The sequence below is a fragment of the Plectropomus leopardus genome, chromosome 10, assembly GCF_026936395.1.
Source record: "Plectropomus leopardus strain MGB_pleo_1.0 chromosome 10, ASM2693639v1, whole genome shotgun sequence".
NCBI lineage: Eukaryota > Metazoa > Chordata > Actinopteri > Perciformes > Serranidae > Plectropomus > Plectropomus leopardus.
Genome location: NC_142185.1, coordinates 22,283,556 through 22,311,219, shown reverse-complemented (window position 1 = coordinate 22,311,219; position 27,664 = coordinate 22,283,556). Strand labels below are relative to the sequence as shown.

Genomic DNA, 27,664 nt, shown 5'->3' with positions numbered 1-27,664 from the left:
GAGGTGATATTTGCCAGTGGCGCTGCAATCTATCAGTGTTTTGTTCACAGTCAGATGATTGTTCCAGAAGGCTTGTGGGGAAATAATAGGTTGGGAAAAGCAAAGAGCCGCTGCAGCTGATGAACATTCACCCACTCATTCAACAGGCATTCAGCCCCACTGCAGGGTTTTCTGCTATCTACAGTGAACCACAGTATCACCACATTTGCTACAGCCCCCCAAAAACACTGAACATGCCTTGATTTGCTCTCTTCATATCACATGACTAGGGGTCATTGATTAAATAGTCAATAATGGTTTCAGAGATTGACCTATTTTCTCTTGCCTCTCTTTGGTAAGCAAGTAAATAGATCATAATGCAGTCTGTGTTAAGAATGACTGAACAGTGTGATTGCTGCACACAAATGATGCCTGTGGCAGAGATGGCTATGCTACTGTGATGGCCAGGATCTGGGCCAACAGATTAGAACTAAAGGGGGGGACTTTAACCAGGGTTAAAGGCTGAAGCCAGTTGCTGAAGTTGCCCTCTAAAGCTAGATTTAGAAAAGATATCTTTATTGTCCACTCACGTGGAAATTTGTCTTTGGCTTCCTGACCACTTAAAAACTTCAGACATTCATGCACTTAAAAAATGTCCTCTGCCATGGGTTAGAATATACGAAAAAACTAATTACATAAATAAGCATGCCAAATTGTTGGGATGAAAGTACTAACAATTAATACATATTTCATATATTTCAAAATTAAGTTGTTTGATAGATATTAGTGGTTTTCTCATTATGACTATTTGAGATACGTATACGTCATAGTCATGCTCGCCGTACTGTCCCTTGCAGGTCTGCAAGCTAAAAAATGATGTCATCACGTCTTTCATGTATAGCATTAAGGCTCTAAAAGTTATTATGGTGCTTTGTTGTGTACCTCTGAATTTTTGGAACTTGGCACTGGCTGTCAAGCAGGTTAAGAAGTCACAGCGTCATATTGCGTCATATCATTGGGGTACAACCATGGATGTATTCAACACATGCGCAGTTAAATCTGGTCTGCAGTTGCTGAAAGGCCCAATAGGTGGTGTACTTTCATAGAACAAGAAGATGATTGATTCATTTTACTTACACGCCAGAAGTCGATTGGAATATTTTTGTTTGAAAAATAAAGATATGGGTGAGAATTACAATTCTGCATTGCTTTCTATAAGCAAATATTTTATTGTATATCATCCGTCATCCATTTGAGTGCACTCAAAAACCACCTGAGCAAACAACATCCCTTTGTATCTATCTTCTCCACTTTGTATCCCCCTGCCGTTTTGGAGCACATTGCGATGAACAGTGTGTTGACTATTAAAACCTCTGTGCATGCTCATAGCGTGCTGTTTTCAGAGGTCCATGCCACAGCATCTCGCGCTAGTGTAAACAGAGGTTAAAGTTAAACCTGTCTTGAGCCTTCACTCACTGATCTCTTCCTCAAGCTTGGATTGTATTTCATGTCTCACTGGTACCTGAAGTAACCGTGTAACGTGTCCCCATGAGTGCTGTTCATTGCTTGTCAGATGGTCAAACAGTGTCTGAAAGCCAGCCTTTCCAAAAACTGTTGGATGCAGTTTATTGGTTGATATCTGAAAGTGAAAATTCAACCGGCTGCTCACTTCACGCAACAAGTGGGCGTGTGTGTGTGTGTATGATCAGCGTTTTAACTGATCTTTCTAGTTCTCTTTATTGTTCGTTTCTCAGTTCATACAACTTCTTCTGTCATGTACAAACTAGTGTTATACAATGAATACCTTTTAAGGAAAGTCTTTCTGAAAGTGAGCCCCTGATATCCCACTTGAGTCATAATTACTAGCGATTGGAATTGGTAACAGTGCACATCTGAAACTTGAAAAATGCTTCTCTAACTGTAATTATTCCTCCCGTTCATACTGGCCATTAAAAGATCAATTCCTGATGTGCTTTCAGTGTAAGTGATGGAGGACTAAATGCAAAGTCAACAGGTGTCTCAGCTTATTGTGGTCAGTTCGCCAAGTGGTGCATGCTGCAGTTTCATGGTGGCTTCTTCTCTCTTCAAATTTAAAATCGTTGGCTTGATTAACCCAAATGAAGACTTTAGAAACCCGTTGTACTCGTCAGCGATGCTATGTTGATATTTGTCTACACATCATCAGAGTCGAGGGTAAATGAATGTATTCAGTCTTCATATTTTGGGAGAATGTGCATGAAGTGCAAGTATTGTTTCAAAGTTTCCAAAACGTCTATGTAGGTAATTATTTCAGAGCTTGACGTGAGCACAGTTCAGATGTGAAAGCAGTAAGATGAAATGGGGGTAAATAAGAGGACCTCCAGCTAATTTCCCTGTAAGATCATCTGTGAAGAGTGAGAGCAGAATGCATTAGTCTGCTTTTCAACTGTGGGAGCTTGTAGGATTGAGCTGTTGGCTGTGTGCCCACTGAGTGTATTCAACCCGCCACAGATAGGTCTTTGTCCTCTGCGCTTTTACGCAGCTGCTAAACAACCGTAAGACAAAAGCATCTGGGGTACCCCAGCACACCAATGAGAAATGTCCACCATATGAAGAGCTGTGCCAGACAGCCTGAGACCATTTGGATGCGGCTAAATGCTACGCTTGGGATGAATTAAGCAGGAATTTAAATGAATACCCATGTAACCCCTATGACTTTTTCCTTGCCTCTTTATTCTGGATTATGTGTAAAATCCTCAAGATGTTCAAAGACACTTTCGTGATAACACTATAAAAACAAACCTTGTGAGGGCTTATTTCTTCACAGCTTGTTGTGTTGCTTATCTAAGATGTTGCAGGAAAAGCACATGACATCTCTTTGCTCATGTTGTCATAATGTGGTGCTGCATGTGACACAGAGAAACTAGAGTTAAAGGCCACAGGACACACTCTCTCTTTCTCTCTCTCTCTCTGTCTCTCTTTCTCTGCCTCTCTTCTGCCAGGAATCATTTTCCTGCCCAAGAAAAAGGTTTCCAAGTGAGAGTTTTCATTGTCTGCTTATTATCCTCCAGAGAAAAGCTTGATAGGCAGGAGGAGGCACTTCTGCCAAGCAGATGAAAATCTGCAATAGCTGAGCTTTTATAAAGCGACAGCTGCAGGAAACCCAATAGCTGAGGGAGAGTGTTTGGGGGAGCTGTTTGCTTCAGAGGCAGACTGTTGAGGAGTTTGAGAAGATGGATTTCAGTTTGACTAAAATGTTGAACGCTGGATTTGCAGAAGAAAATATTCAATTAGAGTCAATCAGTAATGTGTGATGTTTTTACCATTTGCACACTTTGGTCTTTTTAAAGTTTTTTTGTCACTTAGTGTACTATATGTTAGTTTGAGAGGAAAGGGGGGACATACTGGCTATCAGCAGCTTTAGGGGAGAGGAAATCCCAGATGTTTCTGTCTGAAAAACAGCTTGACCCCCTCAACCACACACACACACACACACACAAACACACCGGAGGAGAGATCAGTTAGCAGTATGAATGTTACAGCTACACTACTGAGAGGTCTCATAAGTCATCTTAGCTTCTGACCTCCACTTGATGGGAAAACAATACTGTAACAATAGTGTCCACAGCTGAAAATGGAAATGTAATGTGGTGATGAAACAGAGCAGAGTTCTGCAACTCATGATCCTGTGTGTTGTTGTTGTTGTTGTTGTTGTTGTTGTTGTTGTTGTTGTTGTTGTTGTTGTTGTTGTTGTTGTTGTTGTTGTAGTTGTTGTGTGTCTGTGAAAGTTTGCAGATGTGTGCATAGTCTGCCATATATTTGCATGTCATCCCATGACATAACCCATGATGTACATAACCCTCCCGCAGGAGTTGCTTTGGATGGCCTTGTGCTTGTTGTGGTTGGACAGGTTTAGTGTATACATTATTCTAGACAGTAATAGAACATAATTTTCTGGATTTTTTTGTTCGTTTGTTTTTAAAGGAGCTGTATGCAACATACAGAGCATATCTATGATTCAAAGTCTGGGTCAGGATTGCCTTCACATGGCTCTCAACATGGAGGTGGCTGAGTCGGTGGCTAACCGCTAACGGTGCTCTCAGTGTGAAAAGTGCCCAGTGTCCACCTCAGAATTAGAGCGTATGTGTGGTTGTAGCTAATGAAGGAGGATTTTGTGGGTCCATGAAGACAGCACAAGTGGAACTCCCCATGAGCTCTTTTTTTCCTCAGCAGCAGTTTGTGACTCATGGGTGAATAATTGATATGTCAATCTGTTTACAGCTAATTAGATCACATCAATGTATGAGAGGAGCAGCTGCTGTGAGTGAATGCAAACTTTTAGACCCAGCAGACTTAATGGTTAAGTTTCATTTTCAGTTGCTCTGTCTCAGCAGTGTGGTGCTACAAATATCTAAACATATATATTCCAATAGCACTCCTAATGAACAGTCCAGCTCCAAAAATATAAAATCTATTTGTGGCAGCTGTCGTTTTAAATGTGGCAGCCCGCCACAAATAAATTAATGTGTGGGAAAACCTGGTGCCAAAAACAGCAACAGCGCTGACAAAGCTAACATTAACATGTGGGGCGGACTGGAGGGTGGGCGCTTGGGTTCCGCAACGACGTTGGTTAAGAAGGCATAATCAGTTCCAGTGGGATACATACACAGGGACTCACATGCATGCATGGTCTGCATGGCTAGCACAACAAAGTACAGAGAAGTTTGAATAACAACACAAGGGAAAACATGACTGCATTTCCCTACTTTGGACACTACTACTTCACTGTATCTTTACATAGCAAATAGGGGTTTGCTGCTATATTAATGCTCTGGTTGTCATATACAGCACCTTTAAAGTGAAAAACAAACAATTGTGTGAGTTTTGTGTGCAGTATGCATCATGTATTTTCATCTATTGAGACATAATTTAATACAAATTTGAATAATGGAGTGTGTACAGAATGCATTTGTAAGAGTGCAAGACGCTGATAATGATGAAGTGATCATGGGGCCATGAATGGATTCTACTTTGCACAGTTAAAATGCCCAGCGTGATGGACAAAAGGTCATTACAGTCTGTGTTGTTGGAAAACTGCCTATCAGTGCTTAAAGCAATAAAGTAATGGATTGACCCACTCCCAGAGAGGTCAGCCAGGGGAGAGTATATGCCAAGCCCTGGATTAGCTTCCATCTTCCTCTTGTGATGAGCTCTATTTGCCACTTATTGTTAAGCACTTAGTCTAAACCGCCTCTATCATGCATCTGAGGGCAAACACACCTCTGCAGGGATGGAGGTATCAGGTTCAGGTTACAGCCGACTCCCTGTGCCTCCAGGATCCAGCTGCAGGACACAGAGCGTTGAGACATGAGAGGCAAGCCTTGTGGAACTATGGAATTAGAGTGATCTCCGTGCGCTCTGTTGTCTCAGTGCTGACGATGAATCCTGACTCGATGGGGTCTGACTGGCTGGTCTGTCTAACCAACTGGAGCTACAAGGAGAAGATCTCAACTCCTTCTAATGGGGGTTGGGAGAGCAGCGAGGAGGGTTTGAGAAGGGTAAAGTCTCGGGTCAGGGGTGAGAGGTTGGCAGCATGAGGCGGAGGACAATAGAAACGACGGGAGCGACGCAGAGAATGAAATCCCAGCAGCTGGGATAAACACAGAGGAGGTGGGGGGCCGTTCATGGGAAGCAACCCCAAGATTAGCTGCAGAGTCTCGTCTGATGTGCCCATGTCTCCGTGCTTCATTATGTCTCTATTGTGTGTGTGTGCGTGTGTGTGTGTGTGTGTGTTCACATGCTTCTGCCCTGTGCAACAAGTAGGAAAATGAAAGACTGTCTCCAGCACTGTTATTTGCCATCCCAGCAACTGGAGTGTGAGAACATTTGAGTTGTCTTCATGAGTGTGAGAATGACATAACACATCTAACACTAGGGCTTGTCAAAATGATTTCCTAGATGGAGATTTTATAAAATGTCCGATAATTCCTCTGTACAATTAAACCCCCGATACGCCTGTAGAGGGGATGCTAGTGCACCTTAAACGCCAGTTACCACCCACCATTAACCAGTAGTAGTAGACGGAGAGACCAGGGGACCGTCTGACCGCCCCCCTTTCGCCAGCCACTAATGCGTAAAGTAACATTTTAATGTTCCAACAACATTAAATGTGCATAAAGTTATTTTTAGTATGTTTGCTTTGACCATGGATAACATCAACCTGTGATTTAATTTGCTAAATTACGTTAGATAGTGCTCACCAGAATCAACATTTCTTCATCAATCTATTATTCTATGTTTGTCATGTTATGACAATAAAAAACAGTTTAAACTACAGTTAACAATATGATTTCTTCAACCTTCACTAAGGAACAGAAATCAGCCTTTAAACTTTAAAGGCTGATTAATGATTTAATGAGTAATGATTTGACTTTTTTGGGTAGATATCAGTATCGACCAATATGAAAATTTTAACACAGTTTCTAGGCCTCCTTACTTATAAAATATCCATATAGATTCAGCGCCAAATTTAATGTGCTTGTGTGTTCTTTGTGTTGAGCTAAATATAACAATGCTTACAGTGATAGATTTTGTATTTAAAGGATTAACAACACTAAGGGAAGCCCCTGTGGGATTTATTTGTACTCTCTCAGTGCAGTTTAATGGACCGTTATTCATTTCAAATGGCTTCGGGAGGTGCTCAGTGTCAAAATGACTGCAGGGTGGTCGCAGTTTGCTGTTAATGTGTGCACACAAAGACGGACAGTAGAAAGATTAAATGAGATTAGAAGGACATGCACCTCAGGGGGGCATGATTACATGTGCATGAAGGAGCTCTTAAGCAGCTTTAATCAATATTTTTATATTAACAATGGATCGCATGAGTGCTTGAATGTGGAAGGTGTCGCTCATAGTGACAAACCAACAGAAAATGATCATTACTTTATCGCATTTTTCAGTGTATTACTTTGGCATGCTGCCTGTCCAGCACCAAATGACAAACAAAAAGTTTGTTGAGACCAAATTAAGACAATTTCTGTAAGTTTTTGGGGTAACTTTTTTGAGACAAATAAAGCTTTGTGAAAGAATACACATTTCCGTAACTGTAACCCTAAGCTGCGTTTTGACAAGATGATATAGTCCAACAGACTGTAATAACCTTTTGAATTTTCTGGAGATGGCAGCATGCATGTACAATAGTATAGATTCACCAAGAAACTGTCACCATATTTTGCAAAAGGTATCAAAACTCAAAAAGTTTGACACATTTTCATGAACTTGAAGGAATAAATAAAAAAAGATGTAGTCAGCCCATCATCTGGATGGTATCTGGATGTTTTTATTACCCCCCACTTCTTGGCAAAGTGTTATCACAATAGAGATTGAAAAGACACAAGGTTATTATGGAGCATTATTCTAACTGGATAATGGAGAGGTGTTTGCTTGCAGTACCTCTTGGCTGGTTCACTGGCTCCATAATGTAAGCGTGGCGGACCACAAAGACGGCAAAGCCTCTTCCAGACCAGAAGGATCATTAAAATATTTAGTGTATGCTGAAAGAAAAACAAACAGACCAGTTATTTTCTCTATAATGGCAGAAGTTCATGGTCTGCATGGGAGGTGGTGGGCTACAACTACTATAAACGCCTCCTCTCTCTCTTTCACTCTTTTCCAGGTTTATGTTTCTGTTTCCTGGCATTGATTTGCTACTTTGACTCCAGGCTGAAATTATGAAATTCTCAGTCTTTAGGTTTTGACATTGCGTTGGTTTTCTGTCCAGCCAAGCCATAGTGGCAGTTTCCAAGGTACTGTAAGAAGGATAATACGAAGCATCTGCGTCTCTTACTCTCCCTGCTGCACACTTAGGCCAAAACCACAGTGGCTGCAGAGGTGCCAGAGAGTCAGGGTTGTGAAGTCATTTTTAGAAGAAAAACATGGCTGCCAGGCATCCCTGAATGAGTGTTGCTCCATTTCCAGACCTAACACGATATAGTATCACAAACATGCAATTAAAGAAGTGCTGAGTCATACTTTGGGCATTGTTTGGTCAAACACTTGTAATTACAATGGAAAGAAAAATCTGATCTGGAAATTGTTCAGTGGAAGAAACGCCAAGACATAAAGTATGTCTCTATTAGAAATGGTTGAAACTGAATAGCAGAGCTGGGTGTCTGCTGCTGTGCTGCACTAAGTTAGGTTTTCTTCATGTTAAATTCTTCAGCATGAATTTTTCATTGTGAAGAACTAGTTAGTATGTTCACCAGGCATTGGGGGAGTATACTTTATACAACTTTTCCACATATAAAGTCTTTTGTGGCTTCAGAGGAAGCTGTCTGAAGTCTCAAAAATAGCCTTGAGTGATGTGGATTGAGTCAGCGTTGGTTGGTGCTAAAGATTACGAGTTTGAAAATTAATTAAAATGTCAGTGTGGAGTTAGAAAGAAGTGAGCATACCAGACGTCTGTCGCTCGCTCAGCGTCTCTGCTTTAAGATAGTGGCTCCAGGCTAGATTAGTGGCCAATAACTTAACACATTCAAATCTCTGACTGAACTGTTGGCGGTGCATTGTTTGAAGGCATCAGTATTTGACAAGGAAGAACTCGCAAGAATTTTTGTGCGTTTTGTCTTAAAGAGAACCTATTATGCTTTTCCTCATTTTTTTTTTCATATAATATTACCATGTCAAACTATACGTGGCAGAAGTCTCTTATAATTAGTGAAACATAAACACAAAGTAATCCCTGTATGTATAAAACTCAGGCTTCAGACTGCTCTGAATGCTCTGTTTCCAACAGTGTTTTTTTTTCTCCTTGAAACAAGCTGATGTCAGCTCATAACGGATTTATCTGTTGCAAATGTTGCTGATTTCTCTTGATTTTGGATCATACCACTGGAACATGTCCTGTTGTCAAGACTTTGGTCTAGAAGTCATTTTTATGGTAGAAAGCACTGCTAATATACTCTGTTACAGTCATTCCCCCAACTGCAATGATGGGGAAGAGACACCGAGAAGTTGAAGGCCCGGAAATGCTGACCAATCAGAGAGTAAACATAGGCGTTCAGCATAGACAATATGAGGCAAATTAAGTGTTTTTTGAACATTAATGCATGTACATGTAAAAACCCAAACTACATATATGAACTGGAAAAGGTCCAGTGTGTTGGGTTTAGGATCGTCTATTGGCAGAAATGGTATATAATAATCATAACTATGCTTTCATGAGATTAAAATCACCTTGAAATAAGAATCAGTGTGTTTTTGTTACCTTAGAATTACCCATTGAAACACTGACCCAAGATAAAGCCATTCATCTATTTGCGTTGCCCACCAGAGTTTTCCTAATGCCTGGTACATGATAGAAGTTTCAGTTCTGCCACCTCACCATGAGATGACATTAAATCCTACACACCGGACCTTTAAACCTTTCAATGAAAGACGAACCTAATTTAAGTTCAAGTATAAAGGTTAAAAGGCCTTTATTTATAATACCATAAGTAACTGAGATACCTTTTAACCTTCACTCTAGGAATTTCCTCTTTCTTTCTTTCCTTTTTCCTGCTCACAATGATACTGGAGAAAATTGTATTTTTCTTAGTTTATAGCTTTTTGACAAAGCCAAAAGGAAGCACGAGGCTCATTATAAGTCAGCCCACTGCGGTTTTCCTTCTCACAGTCAACATATTTTGCTATAATGGATGAGGACAGTTAGCAGATTCATTTTTTCCATTGCAGAGAGATTTTCTTTTCTTAGGAAATAGGAATACAACTCAGTGGCTCGTGTAGGTTGAAGGCTTACATGGAAGTATTAGCTGTTTTTATAGGCTGACATTGAGGCATGCATTTTAATGTACAGCAGATCATATATGCTGAACTGTTCAGCTAAAGTACAGAGTTTCTAATGGCTTTGTTAGACTTGCAGAGGAAAATGGGTCAGCACAAGTGAATGGATCTGTATAATGGGTTTGTAGTGCGCCGCTTTTTGTGAACCAATCAATGACTTGGATTCAGCATGCCAAACATGAAGGCAGACATACAGAGCAGCAGACTGACCTATGAGGATGGCTTGCATTTAAATCCAGGACAGTAATGCCATCACGGTGCACAGGAATGCTATTCAACAAATCACCAAAACAGTGTTTACAAGAGTCTCTGTCTCCAGCGTCGTAATGTACCACTAATCACTGTCATGGACAAGAAAGGGAATGTTGGAGCTTTTTCCATGAGAGCAGCAAAATATTCAGGGGTATTTTGACAACCAGTTTGCTTCCTTGTTTTGGCTTCCTTCTGCGTTTCCACAGACTTTGGCTTTTCACAATCAGTCATACCTCATATGGTTTGAAATGTCCTCCATGCCCTGGTGTGGCGAGCCTGCTTTCTCAGGCTGTTGTCAGTGTTCGTAAGTGGTATTTGGGCCGTGGCACAGACCTGCATCCCTGAGAACTCCTTCCTTGTTGTGAGCCAAGCAGGGTGCAGGTCTTCACGGGTGACTGAACACTGAGGAGCATTCAGGGCCCCCAGTCTCACAGCGTGAAAGGTTGACCCACAATGAAGCCTCCTCCATTTGTATGAGCTTCATCATCATTCAAATTGTGTCCTCAAGTAGGGGAGTGGCGCTGTCTCGACACTGGAGCTGAGCATGCGGCTCTCAGGCTTCTCCTACGTTCACACGAAAATTCCCACAGCCACTCAGCCCGTCACAGTACTTTTGGTAAAGCTCCAATCAGTCTGTTGCTCTTTATGAGTCTAACAATAGCTCTCTTGCTCCATTCATTTGGTGCCACTTTACCAGATTTTATAATTAAATGAATTTGTCAATAAATCACACGACTAAATCTGAAAGGGGCTCAAAAAGCATAGGTGTAAGGATGAAGTAGCAGAGGACTTTTACTTTGATGAGGTTAAAGACATTTCCACTATAAATCAGTGCAGAAAAGGTACACATATTAGCTGTTTTTGGCAAAACAAAACATGCAATAAGTTACAAAAAGAGGACATTTTCCTCAGAAGTTGATGGAGTCCGAAACAGACCTCAAAGCCGAGACAATATTTAATCCATCAGGTGGCCATCAGCATTGTTAAACATTGCTACTTGGTTGAATTTAGGTTGTCGGGTCACAATGTCAGGACAGCGACTAATAGCAACTTCACTTTGACAGGAAGCACTGGCAACAGATGACGTTGATGTTTCTTAGGTTGTGTTGTTAAGTAGTCAGTGGTGGGTATTACCAGAGGTAGCACAATATGATATTATTGCAATTATAACATGTTGCGATGTGCTGAGTATTGCAATAACATATATTGCAATATACTGCGATTTATTTCCTTTTTTCAGCTGCAAATGAGGTCTCCAAAGGAAAACTTTGTCAACATCTGTATCTATCTAATAACCAGACTGAATACTTATCTTACTTTAACCAGTATATTGAGGCAGAATGTATCTAACTATGAATCTATCTATCTCATGTCTAATATCGTTATACAATTAAAATATAGCCAACGTGCTTGACATCCCAACCAAAATTTAATGTCCGTCCTACATAAGAGTCCGATGTTTCTCTGATGTCGTATTGATGTCTCGTGCCAGCTTGGCAGGAACACAACTTTGAATGAATTTGTATGCTTGATTTGGGTTTGCTCTATAAACATATTTTTGATAAAATACACCAAATGTACAGTTCCTCTTTGATTAAAAAAACAAGCCACTTTGTTGTTCTACAAAATCATTGTCTATGACATCACAAGTTTGAGACTAACTTCTCTGGTTTCTGGCTTTGAGAGTTTGTGATCACAAATATTTATTGAACCCCCCTAGGCCATGGAAAAAAGCATATTATGATTCTTAATTTATGTGGCGTTCTCATTTAATCTCTAAGCCAAAAAGCATAATTTTAATTGCAGGGTACATTTGCCATTATTTCCAATTAAAACCAAATGTTTATTTTACTTGAATCGAATGCATTGAAGTTGGTCTGAAAACACAATATGCCCACATCTTATCACATGTTTTGAATTTCCTTTTGCATTTGTGCAATAAACTCAGATATTTTGTTCTTTTTAAAAGTCTGCAGATGGATCGCTGGCTGGTATTGATTCAGCTGTACTCAGTTACTTGGATCTGTGTCTTTGTTGTTATGTGACACATTTAGTCTTGTGTATAAACTAGTTTTTTTTTTAAGTTTCACTTGAGCCTCTCTGGAAATTGATGGGGAAATCACAAAATCAGCTACCTCAAAATCAGCTGTAAAGAGTTCAAACCCTCATCACGTCTACATATGCTCTGGAGTCATCCCTTTCCCCACTTCACAGGGATGTCGGTTCTCCCGGCGTTTTACACAGCTGACGGTGAAAAAGCAAGAAGATTAGTGCTGCATTTGTTGTTGTGGGATCCCCGCTAAGTTCACTTCCCTGACCCCTGAGGCTGCCCTCCCCTGCTGGTCCCCCTCCTCTCTGAGGTCTGGTATCCGTGAGAAGACCCCACTCCAGTTCTGCTCCAGCGGGGCTCTCTCCCCCCACCGCTGAAAGGCCTTTCTCTCATTAGCATGCCCCTGGGGCTCCTCGGCCTGCTGTTGCCAAACAAACACAGCAAAGATCTTCTTCCCTGTCTCCCTCTCTGTCTGTTTCTCCACACTCATCTCACTTACTTTTTTAACAAGTTGTTTCTCACTGTATCGTGTCTCCCTAACTTTATTAGCTTAAATTCTTAATGTTTCCGTCTTGTTTTATCATCTGGATCTCCCATTTTCACGTGCTGTTTCCTCTGTTGTTTGCATCGGCCCAGAGGACGCTCTGTGTCTTTGCGTAGGAAATGTAGATTTGCCTTTCTTTCCTGTGTCCTTTTTTATTCGAGTTTCAAGCCACCAGATGGAGGGAAGACAGCGGTCAGAGGTTGCTAATGTATGCTGCAGGAGCAGAGGGCATATGGTGCCAATCAGAAGATGAAGGGCTAACCTCCCACACACACACACACACACACACACACACACACACACACACACACACACACACACACACTTCCCCTTTCTTGAACCATGGTCGGAAGCGAAATAAACAGTGGTTATTGTGTGTATATATGTTTTCTGCCCCAGTCTTTAGAGCACAGAGCAGGTTTTTAGACACTTAATTGAATAAAGTAGGGGCCCATACTCACCCATCTGCACCCACGTAACAACCCTGTTCTTATTTGATTGCTTTTCATGCTTGTACAACAGCGTAGAGGGTTTGTGCGTTATTGGTAGTTTAATTAGACTGAAACTGAACTGCAAAACAGCCAGAACAAATAGAGCAGATGCACATTTTGCCTGTGAATCTGGATCTTAAGTAATATATGGCTAGAGCACAGCAAAGACTCCTTAGACAAGACCACTACATCCTAGAAAAGGTGTGATGTACAGTGGAGCGGTGCCTTGGTTAGGAAAAACGGACAAGAGCGAACGTGGAGGGGAGAGCAAGAGAGAGAGAGCAGAAACGTGCAGGAAGGAAGGAGAGTGAGCGAAAGAAGGAGCAGGAGAGTACAGGGGAGAAAGGAAGAGAGAATTTTGCTGAAAGGAAGCATTTTTGTTGGATGGGAGAAAAACAACCATGGAAACTCCGTCAGAAGAAAACCAAGACCAGAGGCTGGACAAAAGAGGTACCAATGAGCGCTCACAAAGAGCCAGTTCAGTTCTTTTCACTGCTCTGTTTACTGGGGCTTTTACCTACTCCAGCCTGCTTGGTTTCACTCTGCACAATAGTTGGGTAGATTTTGCTCAGCGGGGACTTAAAATGTTTAAATGTAGCGCAGCATCCTCGTTTCAGCATTTGATTGCACATCACTGTCGTCTCTGTCATGCTTCTAGTGTGTTTTTTTTTCTCTGCAGTGTTTTGCTTGTGCTTGTATTGTGATCTAATTAGTTGAAGTATGTTTGCAGCAGACCTTGCTCCTGCAGCAGGAGAGACGCTGTATGTTGTTGCTGGTCATCATCACACTAGTGTCACTTTTGAGGACAATGAGTCTGTTGCAGAATCAACAGCAGATCAATCAAATCTGCTGGGAGCGTTTGAGTTGTTCTTTCAGGGGGGGAACTGATGATTAATGAGGTGGATGAGGCGCTGGCAAGGACAAAGATAAATGAAGCAGACATTACCATTCTCACAAATAGACAGCCGTGAGGAGTGTGTACACTGAAGAGAGAGAGAAAGTCATTAACTTGCTTGCCCCCTTCTTGTAGGAATTGGCAGAAACCATTGATTTTTCCATCGCTTTTTGTTTAGAACATCTACTGCAGGTAAAATATTAATTGCATATTCAGACAAACACAGTTCTTAAGAAGTCTAACTTTGAAATGTCTCTTTTCTTTTAGTGATGTTTAATCATCTTTCAGTATGTATTCCCGGAGAGATTTATTCCAATTTTTTTATCTAATGGCACCTTTACATGTGGTCAAAGCATTAACGATGGATCAGTTCCATTAGGTGTGTCAGTATGCTATTCCAGTGAACCAGCATACACAATATCAGCATCTTGCCTACATGGAACGCAGCTATCATTGATGTTATTTAATACAGATGTGCTTTTCCCACAATGACACGTCAAAATGTCTGCAGTGAAAAGGTTCTATTGAAAACATAATTGCATTCAATCTTATAACTGCGTTCAATCTGATCACAATGCGTTACTGACTACTTACGGTGATGGTTTGGCTGATCGGATCAAAATCTGTCGCCAATGTATTTTGAGCGCATTTACACCTGTACTATCTGGTTGAGCATGATCTGGCTGCAATCTGAATGCATTTTAATGCAAGGTGTAAAGGAGGCCTAAGTCTAATTTCCCGACAAACTAAGCATTTTTTCTCAGTTTACTGGACCTTATATTTTTTACCTCTTTTAATGGACATAAATCATAAGTATGAGACCTAAAATAGTTCCACTGTTCTGTGTCTGCTAACTTTACAAGATTGTGTTAATTTCCAGTAGCCTAGCTGTCCCATCTACAGCTCTGTATACACTCAGCCAGCCAGGGGTCACTCACTTTTTGTATTTTTTGGATATCTTATGAGGACAGTGGAGGAAATCAGGAAACCGGAGACATTGCAATCACATGGTGGGGATGTTTCTTTTTAAAACAATCTGTTCCTTGTGTGAGAAAGCTTAAGCTCGGTGGGTAACCTGTGGGCCTGTAAAAACCCATTGAGACACTGTGTGTGACACTGATCCATAAAATGAGTTGCCCTGACTTGACTCTCCTATCATTTATTTGCACATCATACAGCTCGTGTTCACAAATTTACTCCCCAACTGAACCCGCACACGCTATTTATGAGCCATTACGGCCATTGTTGCTTTTTATTGTCATTGAGTACATCCACACATCTCCCTCAGCTCCTTTCACACACAACCATGGATGAGCGGCAGTCAACAGCTATTAGCTGACAGAGTATAACTTTCCCTTGTTGGATAAGTAAACAGACCACTTTTGACGAATTGGCAGGCTCATATCTTTCCCATGTCCCTCGAGAATGGCCATTATAGCCATTATGGTATTTTTAAGTCTCCTCTCAAAGTGAAGCGTGTGGAAAATGAGACTGTTTCTCATAAATGGTGTTCTGGCAGCTCGCCCCAATGAAGCAACAAACAACAATACCTAACATTAGCTGTAAACGGACACATCTGTTAGCAATGAGGCTCGATGCTCGATTAAAACTGGATGGCTTTTTTGACTGAGCTGGAAGCCAATTTGTTGTTCAGGGCCAAGATGGAAGAGTTGCAATGTCTTCATCACAAATTGTGTGTGTCTGAGTGTGTTTATTTGTGTGAGTGGGATTTGTTTGCATACAGTGTGATGTATGCACTTTTACTATATAGTTATGATTATGTGGTGCTTTGTGTGAGTCGTTGTGGGTGTGTCTTTGTTTGTGTGTGGCATGGAGAGCAAATTAAATGATGTTTTTCAAAACGTCTGCTGCTCACTTGACCACATCCAGTTGCTATTTCTCTTTTTAATCAGAGGTGAATTAGGCATTTTCCCAGCAAGGGTCCCAGCTGTTGAAAGATTTCAGCTGTGTGGTGTTGGCAGGCCGTGTGATGTCTGTTGCTGAAGGATGGAGGGAGGCAATGAAGCAGAGCCAGCTGCAGGGGTTGGTGTGATGAGTCTGGGCTCAAGCAAACTGTAGAGATGCATGAATGGATTCACCTGTATGGAGACACCTTTTTGTTAATGGGGCCCCTGTTGCCCCTTATACCCATCAAGTACAGTGAAAATAGCACACTATAGGTGACAGCTTCTTTATATTGTGCAGAAAAAAACAACCAAATACTGGTGTAAGTAGTCTTCATATTTTTTTGTTAATGGTAAATCAGTTAATTATTATTTGGGGGATTTATTGATTTCTTGTTTGCAGTTCATGAAATGAGCTGTGCAAACTGCTGAGACTGTGAAAGTGTTGTTATTATGACTTTGCTGATGGCAGGTTGAGACAGACCCAAGTCATCAGTGCTGCAGCGTTACATTTTTTCAGTTGCCAAATATTTTAGTATTGTGGGAGATGTGAGCGCATCTCTAATGAGATAGACCACAAACATACCTCCGTGATCAAATCTGCATTTTTATTTTCCCACTGTCATCCAGTGCTCGAGAATATTTCTCCTACCTCTTTGTCTTTCTGCCGTTTTCTCCTCCATTTTCTACACAGTTTTTCACCTTAGGAGCTCTCTTAAGGGCTAAGATGCCCTGTGAATCACTTTAATCTTTTCCAGGATCTAGTCTTACCTATAAAGGTAAATTCTTTAAAAAAAATTTTTAAAAAAAGACATAATTTTAAGAGCTTTCTTATGATTTGGTCAGAAGAAACTCTTTTACTACTAAGCTTTGGGAATACAGCCCCAGATATTCTACACATTTACGAGGCTGGAGACAGTTTTTTGATTAAAAAATTGTTGTTGATTAATCTGTTTCCAAATTGTTTAATTTTCCATCAACTAAGCAATTAATTAATCAACAAAGCAATACAGCTCTGAATCCTGGAATACCACCTGGTAAAAAAAAAAAAACTAAACAGTTACACAAAACTGCTCACAACAAGGTCTGTGAATTATCTTGAATAACCAGGTCATGATTTCTGTAAAGACACATTGCTGCTGATTTTTTCAAACTGATGTTTTGGCACTTTGAGCACCACAAGTAGAGTGCCATCTTGTTCTGTTATATTGGAGAGAATGCAGATATCTCCAACACTTAGCAACTCACACCAAAACTATCTAGATTTATAAACAGCACTACAGGTAAGAAAGAAAATTATATATATTTTTTTATTTTGGGGTAAACTGCAGCACATTCTTCTTCCTCTCTCTCCACATTTTTTTGTGTTTCTCTGCTGTTGGCTTTAAAACAAAGGTATAAATGCTAAAAATAAAAAAATAGCTGACACACAGTAATCCCAGGGGTCTTGTGGTCCTTGGAAATCTTGGGCCCTGGCGTAGTTGCTCATTTTGCCCACCTTGTAATCCTGCATTATGGTTATTAACTCACAGCTAAGATGGAACCCTTGTTGTCTTGGTCCCTCTGCTTCGCTGTGTCTGTTTGTCTGTCCGCGGGTCGGTCTTAATGAGCCATCTCATTCACACATTGGATGATTTGAGCTGCTTTGACAAACAGGATCCTCCTGGAGTGTGAAGTGGCTGCTGCGGCCCATTGTGGCTGAGCTCTGCGCAGCGCTGGAGGGGCACACAGGATGGAGCTCAGCGGTTGGGCTTGTCCTGGGCCTCAAGCCTGTGGGGCCGGAAGAGCGGGGCCGTGGTTCACTGCCATTCTGAATGGCCCCTGAGAGTCCAGTGTGATGGACAGTGTAGCGCTGCACACACTGGCTCTTTGTATAAGAGCTTCTTGGACGCTCTCTCTCTGTCTGTATTTTTCCCTCTCACACAATGTCATACATGCACACACACACTTTTTCTCACACAAATGTCTTTATTCCCCTCGCTCCTCGTGGTCCCGATGTGGCAAATGTAGCCTCTGCTGTGAGGCCTTGTCATTGTCATTACAAACAGTTGCTAACTTGTCTGTGCTTCTCTCTCTCTCACACTCTAATTTTCACTCTCTCCTCCTCTCATTCATGTACTGTAGCGATGAGGTGGAGAGTCTTGAAGTGGTTGGAGGTCTCACCAGGAGTATTAGTCAGGGACCAGGAGCATGTGAAAGTCATCAGAGGGAAAAGGGCCAACGTGATTTTCATTTATGTGTGCTTCACTCCGAAACAAGCCAGCAGGATCCATTTAGTACAAGCTTGTTGTTGAGAGAGTCACCAGCTCCTACTGTTATCCCCCGTGGAGGAGGGTGATTTGAGCTAAAGTCTTTCCCGCAATATCCTGTTTGCCATGTAATCCCGCAAAGTACACTAAGAAAAAACAGTCTATACTTTGCCGTGTGGTAGGTTTACTGATTTATTGACTGCCTATCTTCAAGTTTTCATATGCACATTACAACATCCTCTATAAAAATGTTGTGGTACTCATCAATCTATCTAATTACAGAATCCACCATCCTCTTTCATCTAGACTTTGTAATTTGAATGGATGCAACATAAACAAATATATTTAACTTGAAAAAAGCACTGATACAAGATGCTTGACTTTGAGATAAATGTCGCCTTTCTTTTTTTTTTACAGTACATTAAAACATTTTTTATTTTGGGAAGTATCCTTATTTGCTGTCTTGCTAAAGTTAGATGACATGATTGGTACAACTGTATCTTGTATCTGCACGGTGTGGCTGGAGTGGTTTAGTGCTGCTGGAGTGCACCAGAATGACGCTCCGCCACAAGTTTTTTGGTAGCTTTTTAGCTTCACAGTGATTACGGGTAATTGCAGCCTCTTACATCCATGGTATCGCCTAATGCTACTTATGTTTGGCTGACTGCAACTCTCAACATGATGAAACTATTAATACAGTCAATTTAATTCAACTTTTTATTCGTCACATGAAATCATATGAATGCAATTTCAGTGAAATGTAATCTGTCAGTTCCTTCAATTTGTGCATTTAAAACACTATAATAATAATAGATATGGCTTTTGTCTGCCAATGATAAAGCAGATGAGGGCAAAGGCTAATATTTTGGGCTGATCCAGTATAGCATGTACATGCAGATAAATGATTTAAAATAAAACTTAGCCTATACAAAGCTTTATCATTGACAGACAATAGCCAGTGGGTTCTGAGATTGTGTTTTCGACCGATATGTTCAGCCTCTTCACACGGACTGGTAAACTGTCATTCAAACATGATCGGTCAATACTACACGGACTACAAAAGGACTTCAAAAGGAAACCAGAACACCTATACATCTTGTCCCATGGGCTACAGATTCTGCATACAATCTGTTTATCGAGATAAGGTGTCACAAAACTGATTCAGAAACAACTGGCCTTTCATAAAATGGGCAGATTTAATCATAAGTGTGCACGTCATATCCTGCAGAACTTGTGATTACTTTAAAATCCCACTTCAACTTTGAATGAGACAGAGTTCATTCTGGTGCAGACTGCAGTCCCCATGGTGGTGCTTAAAAGTGGCATTGGGCTTTGATGTCATCTCTGTCTCCCCTGATGTCTAATACCAAGACTAAAGCTTTCACAGAGGCCCTTTGTGAACAGAGTGGTATTCCTGAGGCTGCTAATAGTTGAACCTCGTCAGTGGGTCTGTCCTCATGCCAGTGTTTTTTCAGTTGGCCAGAACAGGGTTATACTAACCTGCCAACATGTCCAGTCCAGCTGTGAAAATACCACCTTGGATTTATTGTGTTATTAAGTATAACAACCACTAAGTGACACGAGGTTTATCCACTGAGAGAGAGATGTCTAACCAATATTCTCAGTCTGGATGCATGGATGCTTCCAAAGCAAACCGCTCCAATTTAATGGACACTAATCAAACAGATGGCTTATCGATCGCATTGGTGGCTTTTAAACATGATGTACGTTTTCTCTCTCTAAGTGCTCCAAGTTAGACAAGCATGGCAGATGCAGTCAGTCAGAGTCAGTCTGACCTTCTCCGTGACAGGCTCCAGGGGAGGGAGGTGCATGGTCAACGTGACATTTTAAAGCATTTCAGTATAGACTCCCCGGATAACAGTGATAGCTTTAGACATCCACTTTATTCTCATTTTCAGATACAGTTATATTCAGGCAATGGAGGCAGACTGACTGTCATGATGATATCACAGTGTTATCAACTTGTAGACAGTTGATCTAATGGGAATAGTGATGCATTTCAAGGCAGGGTTGAAGACAAACAGACACATAATGAGCTCGGCAGTCATGCTGATCTCCATCCATGACATGACACAATTGATTACTTTAAAATGATAAATAGTAAATGAGTGTGACTGCTGTTGCTGCCTTTGTCAGTCTGTGCACATTTAATATGAGCTATTTGATAATAGAGGCGCACTTTTCATATGGAAACATTCCTTCTCTTCGGCGGGTGAGCCAGTGGATTTATTGCAAAGATACATTCTGCAACTGGATCAGCTGACAGCAACATCCACGACAAGAGCAGTTCTTCCTCTAAACGGACTGTATTTACTTTGCAGCTGGGCTCAATATCCTGTGGAGCTCTGCGCTCTGACTCCTAGCAGCCCCCTTGCCCTCCCCCGACATGTTCATCAGAGAAATGTGGGCTGTGGTAAAAGTTAGCGACTCTGCTGTGGGCACACTCATTGAGTTGTGGTTAACATGCTGCCATGGCAACTCCTATTCACTCACCATGGGACAAAAATGTTTTTATCTCCCTGTACTACACAAACAGTAAGGGTGAAGCGTCTGACTAAAAGTGTTGGCCCAGCAGCCGTATATCTGTTTTAATTTCCTTTTGTTACGCCAGCGAGCACAAACACAGATGAACTTTCAGAGTTCACACCTCATGGAAGAGGCAAGCAAGTAGAAAATACTTTCTGGGTTGTTTTTCCTTGAGAAAAACATACATTTGCGTTGAGATCAGCTCTGCAGTTCCAAAATTATTTTCCCTAACCCAGAAATAATGATGACACATACCACTGAATGTGAAGTATTAAAGAAAAGAAATGTGTACATTATATCACTTGGTAGCCCCTATCTACAATGGAATATAAAAACTATATTATTTACCAGCAAGAGCATTTTGATTTTGAGACGCAGGGGACACGTCCCCCTCAATATTTAGAACATGTATCTAATAGGTGCATAAAAAATTAAGTGAATAAAATGTGTTGAATAAAAGTGTTTGATGTTCAAAATTCTTTTGGCAGAGGCACCCCAAAATACCCATTTCATCTGTGTTCCCTCCAGTGTTGAAACAAAACCTACAAACTTTGAATAGATTTTGTTTGATGATTTTTACTACACTGCAAATGCATTGTCTTGTTTCTTTTGCATAGGCAGTACTTGGGTAATGGTGATGCCATTTGAATGATCTGTTCTGTGAAGGTTCTTTCAAAGCCGAACAAGCCTGATTTTCTACACGACTTTGTAAACCTGCATTTGGGAATGTGTTTGTCAAATGATGTAAGTCCATTATTAACTCTGTTTAGCTCTGTTTTGGTCTCCACAACTCCTGAGAGAAATATCTGGCTCTGTGGCTGCAGGTGCTCTACTATGTTCACCAGCTAGTTGCTAATTTTGTCAGTTAATGCTGCTAAATGCTGGGTAGTGTACTAAGGGGTTATCAGAGTTGTTTGTTTTTGCATAAAACAGCTGCTTGATGCTTTTAAAAACATTACTGATGAGAATGTGTGAACCAAAACTGCAGCATTGCGGGCCGGAAAACCAAAGTTGGAAGTGTTAAAGGGATCAAATTGGAACTGAAGTGGAAATTCTCTGGGTGCGTTTCCGTCCACCTCCTTTTGTGCAAATTTTCAATTTGTGCATAACAAAACCGGAATGCAAATTTCAAATAAAGGTTGAAAAATGGGAATAGTGGGTAAATTCAACTAAGTGCAATGGAAACAGATTTAACAAATAAATAACAACTCACAGTCATGAAATACTGTCACTGCACTGGCCACTGCAAGCTATTTTTGATGTCTTTTGATGGCTTTTAACGGCTTATGTATGCACAAAAGGCTGTTTGCAGAAGTCTTCCAAGAGCACATAGCTGTAATACTAATTGTCCGAAACTCGCTAATTCCATTGTACAGTGTTCTTTCCATTATTATACATCCCTTGTTTACATTTGTTTGAGGCTTAACTGGCCTCTTATGTCATCTTGTTGTGCCCTCTTTTGCAGCGGCACTATTGCTTATTTCAGTGAACCAACGCCCAATATTGGCATACCAGTAGTGAATGGAGAAGGCATAAATTTATGTTTTCTTTTGGTGATTTTCTGAAATTTTGGTTAAGATTTGTGCTTCATTTGTGTAACCGCATAGACTTTTAGAATTATGGACAAAACCACTGTTACGTCAGCCATTGTGTTGTGGACTCCCATTTTAATGCCTAGAGTTAATCATTTTGGCCGTCATTATTTAGTTTTTTTGGGGGGCCAAAAGTGACCATACTGGGGGGAGAGGCTGGAGTTGTGGAGGAATGATGGGTGGATCTGACTGAGAGACTGAGGACACTATCGGCAGACAGCCTGTCATTTAAAGTGGTCCACCCTTAATTATGTAGAACTGTGAGCCTTAATAAAAACACAAATTAGTTATATAAAAATTCACCCCTAGTGCAGTGGTCATGGATGTTCAAATTACCTATAGAGACCAAAACTAGTTATTGTACCAGGCTGTAATCATTTTTATTTCTGCTGTAAAGTTGGGCATCTTAACGTGGGTGTCTTTGTGGATTGGACTTGATTCTGGAGCCAGCCTCAAGTGGTCATTTGATAAACTGCAGTTTTTGGCACCAGTGTTGGCTTCATTATTCAGCCCCTGGAGGCTGCAGCTTGGGGTGAACCCAACTTTTATAGGTTCATTACTACAAGTGACCTCTATCACATCTGCACTGTCATTTGTTAATGTAAAGATATTGATTACAGCAGCTTTGAATACTTAATGTGACACCAGGCATATGTGAGAGCTTTAAAGCATAAACACTGACCTGGATGTCCTGTGACTCAACAACATCCTGTCAGACACATGTGGATGTGATTGGAAGCACTGTGGTTTGTTTGCATGCATCCACAGACAGCGCATTGTGGCGACTGGCTCCATTTCACAAAGGCATAGGAACACATTGGATGAGGCAGATCCATCTGGGTCACTTCATTCCCTCGTTGTGAGTTACCATTGATTTCCATTACAGTTTGGCTGACACTCATGACTCTGACCCGCTGGAAGGCCATTAGTGCCCTTTAAGTGTAGTGAGGAATTGTGAGATGAAACTTTAAAGGCAGTGTAGACTGTAAAAACCTCAACCTTGCAAACTGGACTGTTTCCACTGCATTGCAGAAGTCTCGAAAGGAAGCGCGCCGAATCAAGCGTGACCTCAGATGAAAACCTATTTAGAGTAGATTATCCTGTCTGTGTTAGTTCCTTTGTCCTTCAGATATCTAAGTGAAAAGTCTAAATGTTCTTCAATGTCTCCAGATGTGAGAAAAATGCCATTTGGTGTAGTTGGTTACAAAATGATTCATATGGCCCTGTGATATACTGGTGATCTGTCCAGGGCGTGCTGGGATAGGCTCGATGAATGAATGGATGACTCATATGAATATTCATCTCATACTTCATCCCCCTGAGATCACTTCCTGTCCTGCAAACAAAACATAATCCTTCATATGGGATTTGAGGTTTATGGTTACAGTTTGGGATTCTAAAGTAAAACAGTTTGGTACGAATCACAGTTTCCATGATATCATATGACCCCTTGCTGATTCAGTTTGTCTGTTTTTTTCCTTCAGGTTGCTTTGAGTGCTGCATCAAATGTTTAGGCGGAGTGCCGTATGCGTCGCTGGTGGCTACAATCCTCTGCTTCTCTGGCGTTGCCCTGTTCTGTGGATGTGGCCATGTGGCTCTCACTGGCACAGTGACCATCCTGGAAAACCACTTCTCGAAGGTCACCGAAGATCACGCCATGCTGACTGAGGTGTAAGTCACTTCATACTGTATGTGTGCACTATATGTGTGCTTGTAGTGCTCTCCTGTGTCTGATACAAAATATTGTGTCTTAAAAGGGTTACTTGGATAGTTTTTCACCCCATTTTTTTCCATGTTTTTTCCAAGTGACTAATTGGAACAAAGCATGGTCCAGTATTAAGTAAGAGGGCTGAAGCCGGGAGTGGCGAAATAGGCGGCAATGTAAATACTCAGGGCATGTTTAGACTGTTAATGTACATATACCTATTTTAAGTGCGTGTTTTTGCCACTGACAGCCTCAGACTGTTGTTATAAGTGTGTGACAGCTACGTTATGGAGAGGATCCCTACAGAGATAGACCTTTTTGTTAAAGAGGTAGATCCTTTTTGTTCAACAAGAAACAGCCCCAAAGTCGCTATTGCCAAACCCACCAGACTCCATTTAATAAAAAGTGAAAATTTAAGCATCTATAGAGCCAGCATCTTTTCACATCTAATTGGGTAATTGAGAATTTATTTCACAGAAAGCACAGTTGGTGATTGTTGAAACAGTAGAAAGATGAACCTGGATGGACATTTATGTGAGTTTTAGTCTGTTGCGGTTGACTTCGAATTAACTGTGTTTTTTACGATGATAAAATTTGTATTTATTTAAATGGAGTTTGGTGATGCCAATTTCAGGGCTTTTTTTCTGGTGATAATAAAAGGATTTTACCCTTAAAATCAACATTATGCAACTTTTAGTTGATTGTTAGTCTCATTACCAGATTTTCATATACAGAAGCTTTGGGTTGGGGCTTTTGTCTGACCATCAACAAACACATTGGTAATTGACGACCTGGGAATGAGACTCAACAATCAATTAAAAGTTGCACATTGTTGCTTTAACAAAACGGTCTGTCTGTAGTTGTCCTTTTCATAATGTTGGTAGACCCCTGCAATAACAATCTGAGCCTGTCAGTGGCAAAAACAAGCACTTTTAGTGGACATAAATTAATGGTTCAAAATTTCCCTGAGTGGTTACAGTGCAGCCTGTTTTGTTCAATGCTGGAGCTTTCTTTTGTTAATTGTTGTTCCCATAAGTCATTTAAACACAAAAACATGTAAATCTATCTTGAAAAATAATAAACTTGCCTTTTAATGTCACAGCAGAACCATAACACACTATGCTTACTGTTAAAATGTGCTCTCAAATAACCATCACAATAAGAAGAGGCCTAACAGTAAGATATATAACACTTTTAATGAGATTGACTTTATAAGGCTATTTTTAGCCGAAAACATCTGCCGCATTCACCTTATCCTGGAGAGCAGTCCTAATATGGATCTTTTTTTGTTAAAGTGCATCCATTAGTTGAGCCTATAAAAGCGGAATGACAAAAGACAGGACTGCACATATGTTTTATGTTGCCGTAGATTTGGAGTGTACTGTTTAATTTAAGATGTCTAACAGAGGTAGTCTGTCTCTTGGGGGATGATTTCCAGAGACATGCATCACCTGTTATCTCCACATTTGGGCTTAGCATCTCTCTCCACGTCTCAGTAAAGCTGGATCTCGATCATAACCATCTGTTTTTGATTAATCAGTCGGCACAGGCTACTCATGTTTTAAAGAGTGCATGCAAAAAATTATAAATGATTGTGAGCAGCTATTTTCCACACCAGACAGTGGTACGTCACGCTATTACTTTACCACACATTTTAAGTGGTTCTCTCCAGGTGTTTCATTTGGAGTCTAAAAGCTGTTAGTGCTGGATTTGTGCTCACTCTGTTTTGACCTGTTACAGCTTTACTTTACAGACAAAACTAAGCTTGTGTGTGACATTGCTCTTTAACAGAATACAGCTGATGCAGTATGTCATCTATGGCATTGCTTCGTTTTTCTTCCTGTATGGGATCATTCTGCTGGCTGAGGGTTTCTATACGACCAGTGCAGTCAAGGAGCTGCACAGCGAGTTCAAGACCACCATCTGTGGACGCTGCATCAGTGGAATGGTATGTTAATACAATCACACCGCTGTGTTCAACCTGAATTTTAAACACAAAGTGCTTAAGAGAGGTTTCTTGGCATGTGATTAAAAAATAAATTACGAACACAGCTGATAATGAATTATCTTTTCAGAACTGGTTTAGTTTCATAGTTATTTGCTAACATTGTGCCATCTCTGTGTCCTCAGTTTGTGTTCCTCACATACATTCTCGGTGTGGCCTGGCTCGGTGTGTTTGGCTTCTCCGCTGTGCCCGTCTTCCTCTTCTACAACATGTGGTCTACCTGTGCTGCCATGAAGTCTCCATTGGCCAACCTTACCAATGACTCCATCTGTGTGGATGTTCGTCAGTACGGTGAGAGATTAGCATTCTGTCCGTGCATGCACTGTGGTGGCCTAGAACAAACACAGTACTCTAAATTAGGGGATTCCTGCCTTTTTTGGCATGCAACCCCTTTAAACCAAGTAATATCAATTTGCGAGCCCTTACCAACTGTTGCCTGTCTTCTTATTGCAACCAGTTAAACTAGTAACACCCCCCCCCTCAAACACCTTTAAAGCCCAAAGATGTAAACTCTTATGCGCTTAAATAAAGGTTTGCAGACTTTCAAGGGAGAGATTGAAATAAAATACTGCTTTAAATCAAAGCAGCAGACGCAGAGATATCTTTACTTGTACCTATAGGGTGGACTCTAAAAATCCTTTAGAACTAGAAAAAAACATTATTGTTTTCTCAGCCTTAGTATTAGTAGGTTTACTTGTAACGTTCCTAATGTGAAAAATCTGAGGAGTGGCCCTTTAAATTTTGTCTTATCCAGCATTTTAACAGCAACAAAAAAAGTTGTTTGCTTTTTATCAAGTGGACATCAACTCAACAGACTAAATTCACAGTACTTGACAGATTTGGTTATGATTCACATACAGTTCATTGTCATGTAACTTCCAAATGTCATGGCTACAGGAATTATCCCATGGAACGCCACACCAGGAAAGGCCTGTGGCAGTACGCTAGGTGACATCTGCAACACCAGTGAGGTAAGAGGTTGTTTTCTATCCGTTCTCATAAATGCCATACACACATCAGCGGAGGACAGCAGAGGAGCTTGGTGTCACTTTTTTTGAAGAATAATCACTGTTGTCTTTTTCCAGTTCTACCTGTCTTATCACCTGTACATCGTAGCGTGCGCCGGGGCGGGAGCCACTGTGATCGCTCTGGTAAGCCTCCCTCCAGCCTCTTGATCCATCCTCTCCCTTTAGTCCATCTTTGCACGGTTTGTATCAGCAGATCATGTGTCAAATGCTCCTCTTCTCATTCCCATATGGTTTATGTAACCACACTGAGGAAGATTACACATGGGTTTTTCCTCAGCTCCAGTTCCATTTGCTGTTTACCATCTGCTTAGATTCTCACGGCGCTGTATTATTTATTTTAAGATGGAAGAAAATGCACATTGGGCTTGCTTTTTGTGCCATAAAAGAGTGTCATTTCTGAAAATAACAATTATGAGTTTTAACAACAAAATCAAAGGTAGGATATTGTATAAATTAAAGGGATAGTTTAGATTTTTTTAAGTGTGTGAGGTAATTATTCATTGTCAATGTATTAGATGGCGTCCTTCATAACCCCAGAGAGGTGAAACAGGCTGCCACAGAAGCAAAGCAATGAACTGCTGTGGATGAGGCAATTTTATTTAGC

At 40.9% G+C, this 27,664-nt stretch overlaps 1 protein-coding gene across 2 annotated transcripts in view; it reads left to right on the top strand.

Annotated features, from left to right (window-relative positions):
• The window catches only part of gpm6bb (glycoprotein M6Bb), a 39,751-nt gene that overhangs the window by 5,504 nt on the left and 6,583 nt on the right, over positions 1-27,664 (top strand). For both annotated transcript variants that reach the window (XM_042494269.2, XM_042494270.2), the window contains exons 2-6: positions 23,807-23,993; positions 25,819-25,975; positions 26,158-26,323; positions 26,930-27,003; positions 27,118-27,183. In XM_042494269.2, the coding sequence (XP_042350203.1) occupies positions 23,807-23,993; positions 25,819-25,975; positions 26,158-26,323; positions 26,930-27,003; positions 27,118-27,183 (650 nt within the window). The remainder of the gene's footprint in view (positions 1-23,806; positions 23,994-25,818; positions 25,976-26,157; positions 26,324-26,929; positions 27,004-27,117; positions 27,184-27,664) is intronic.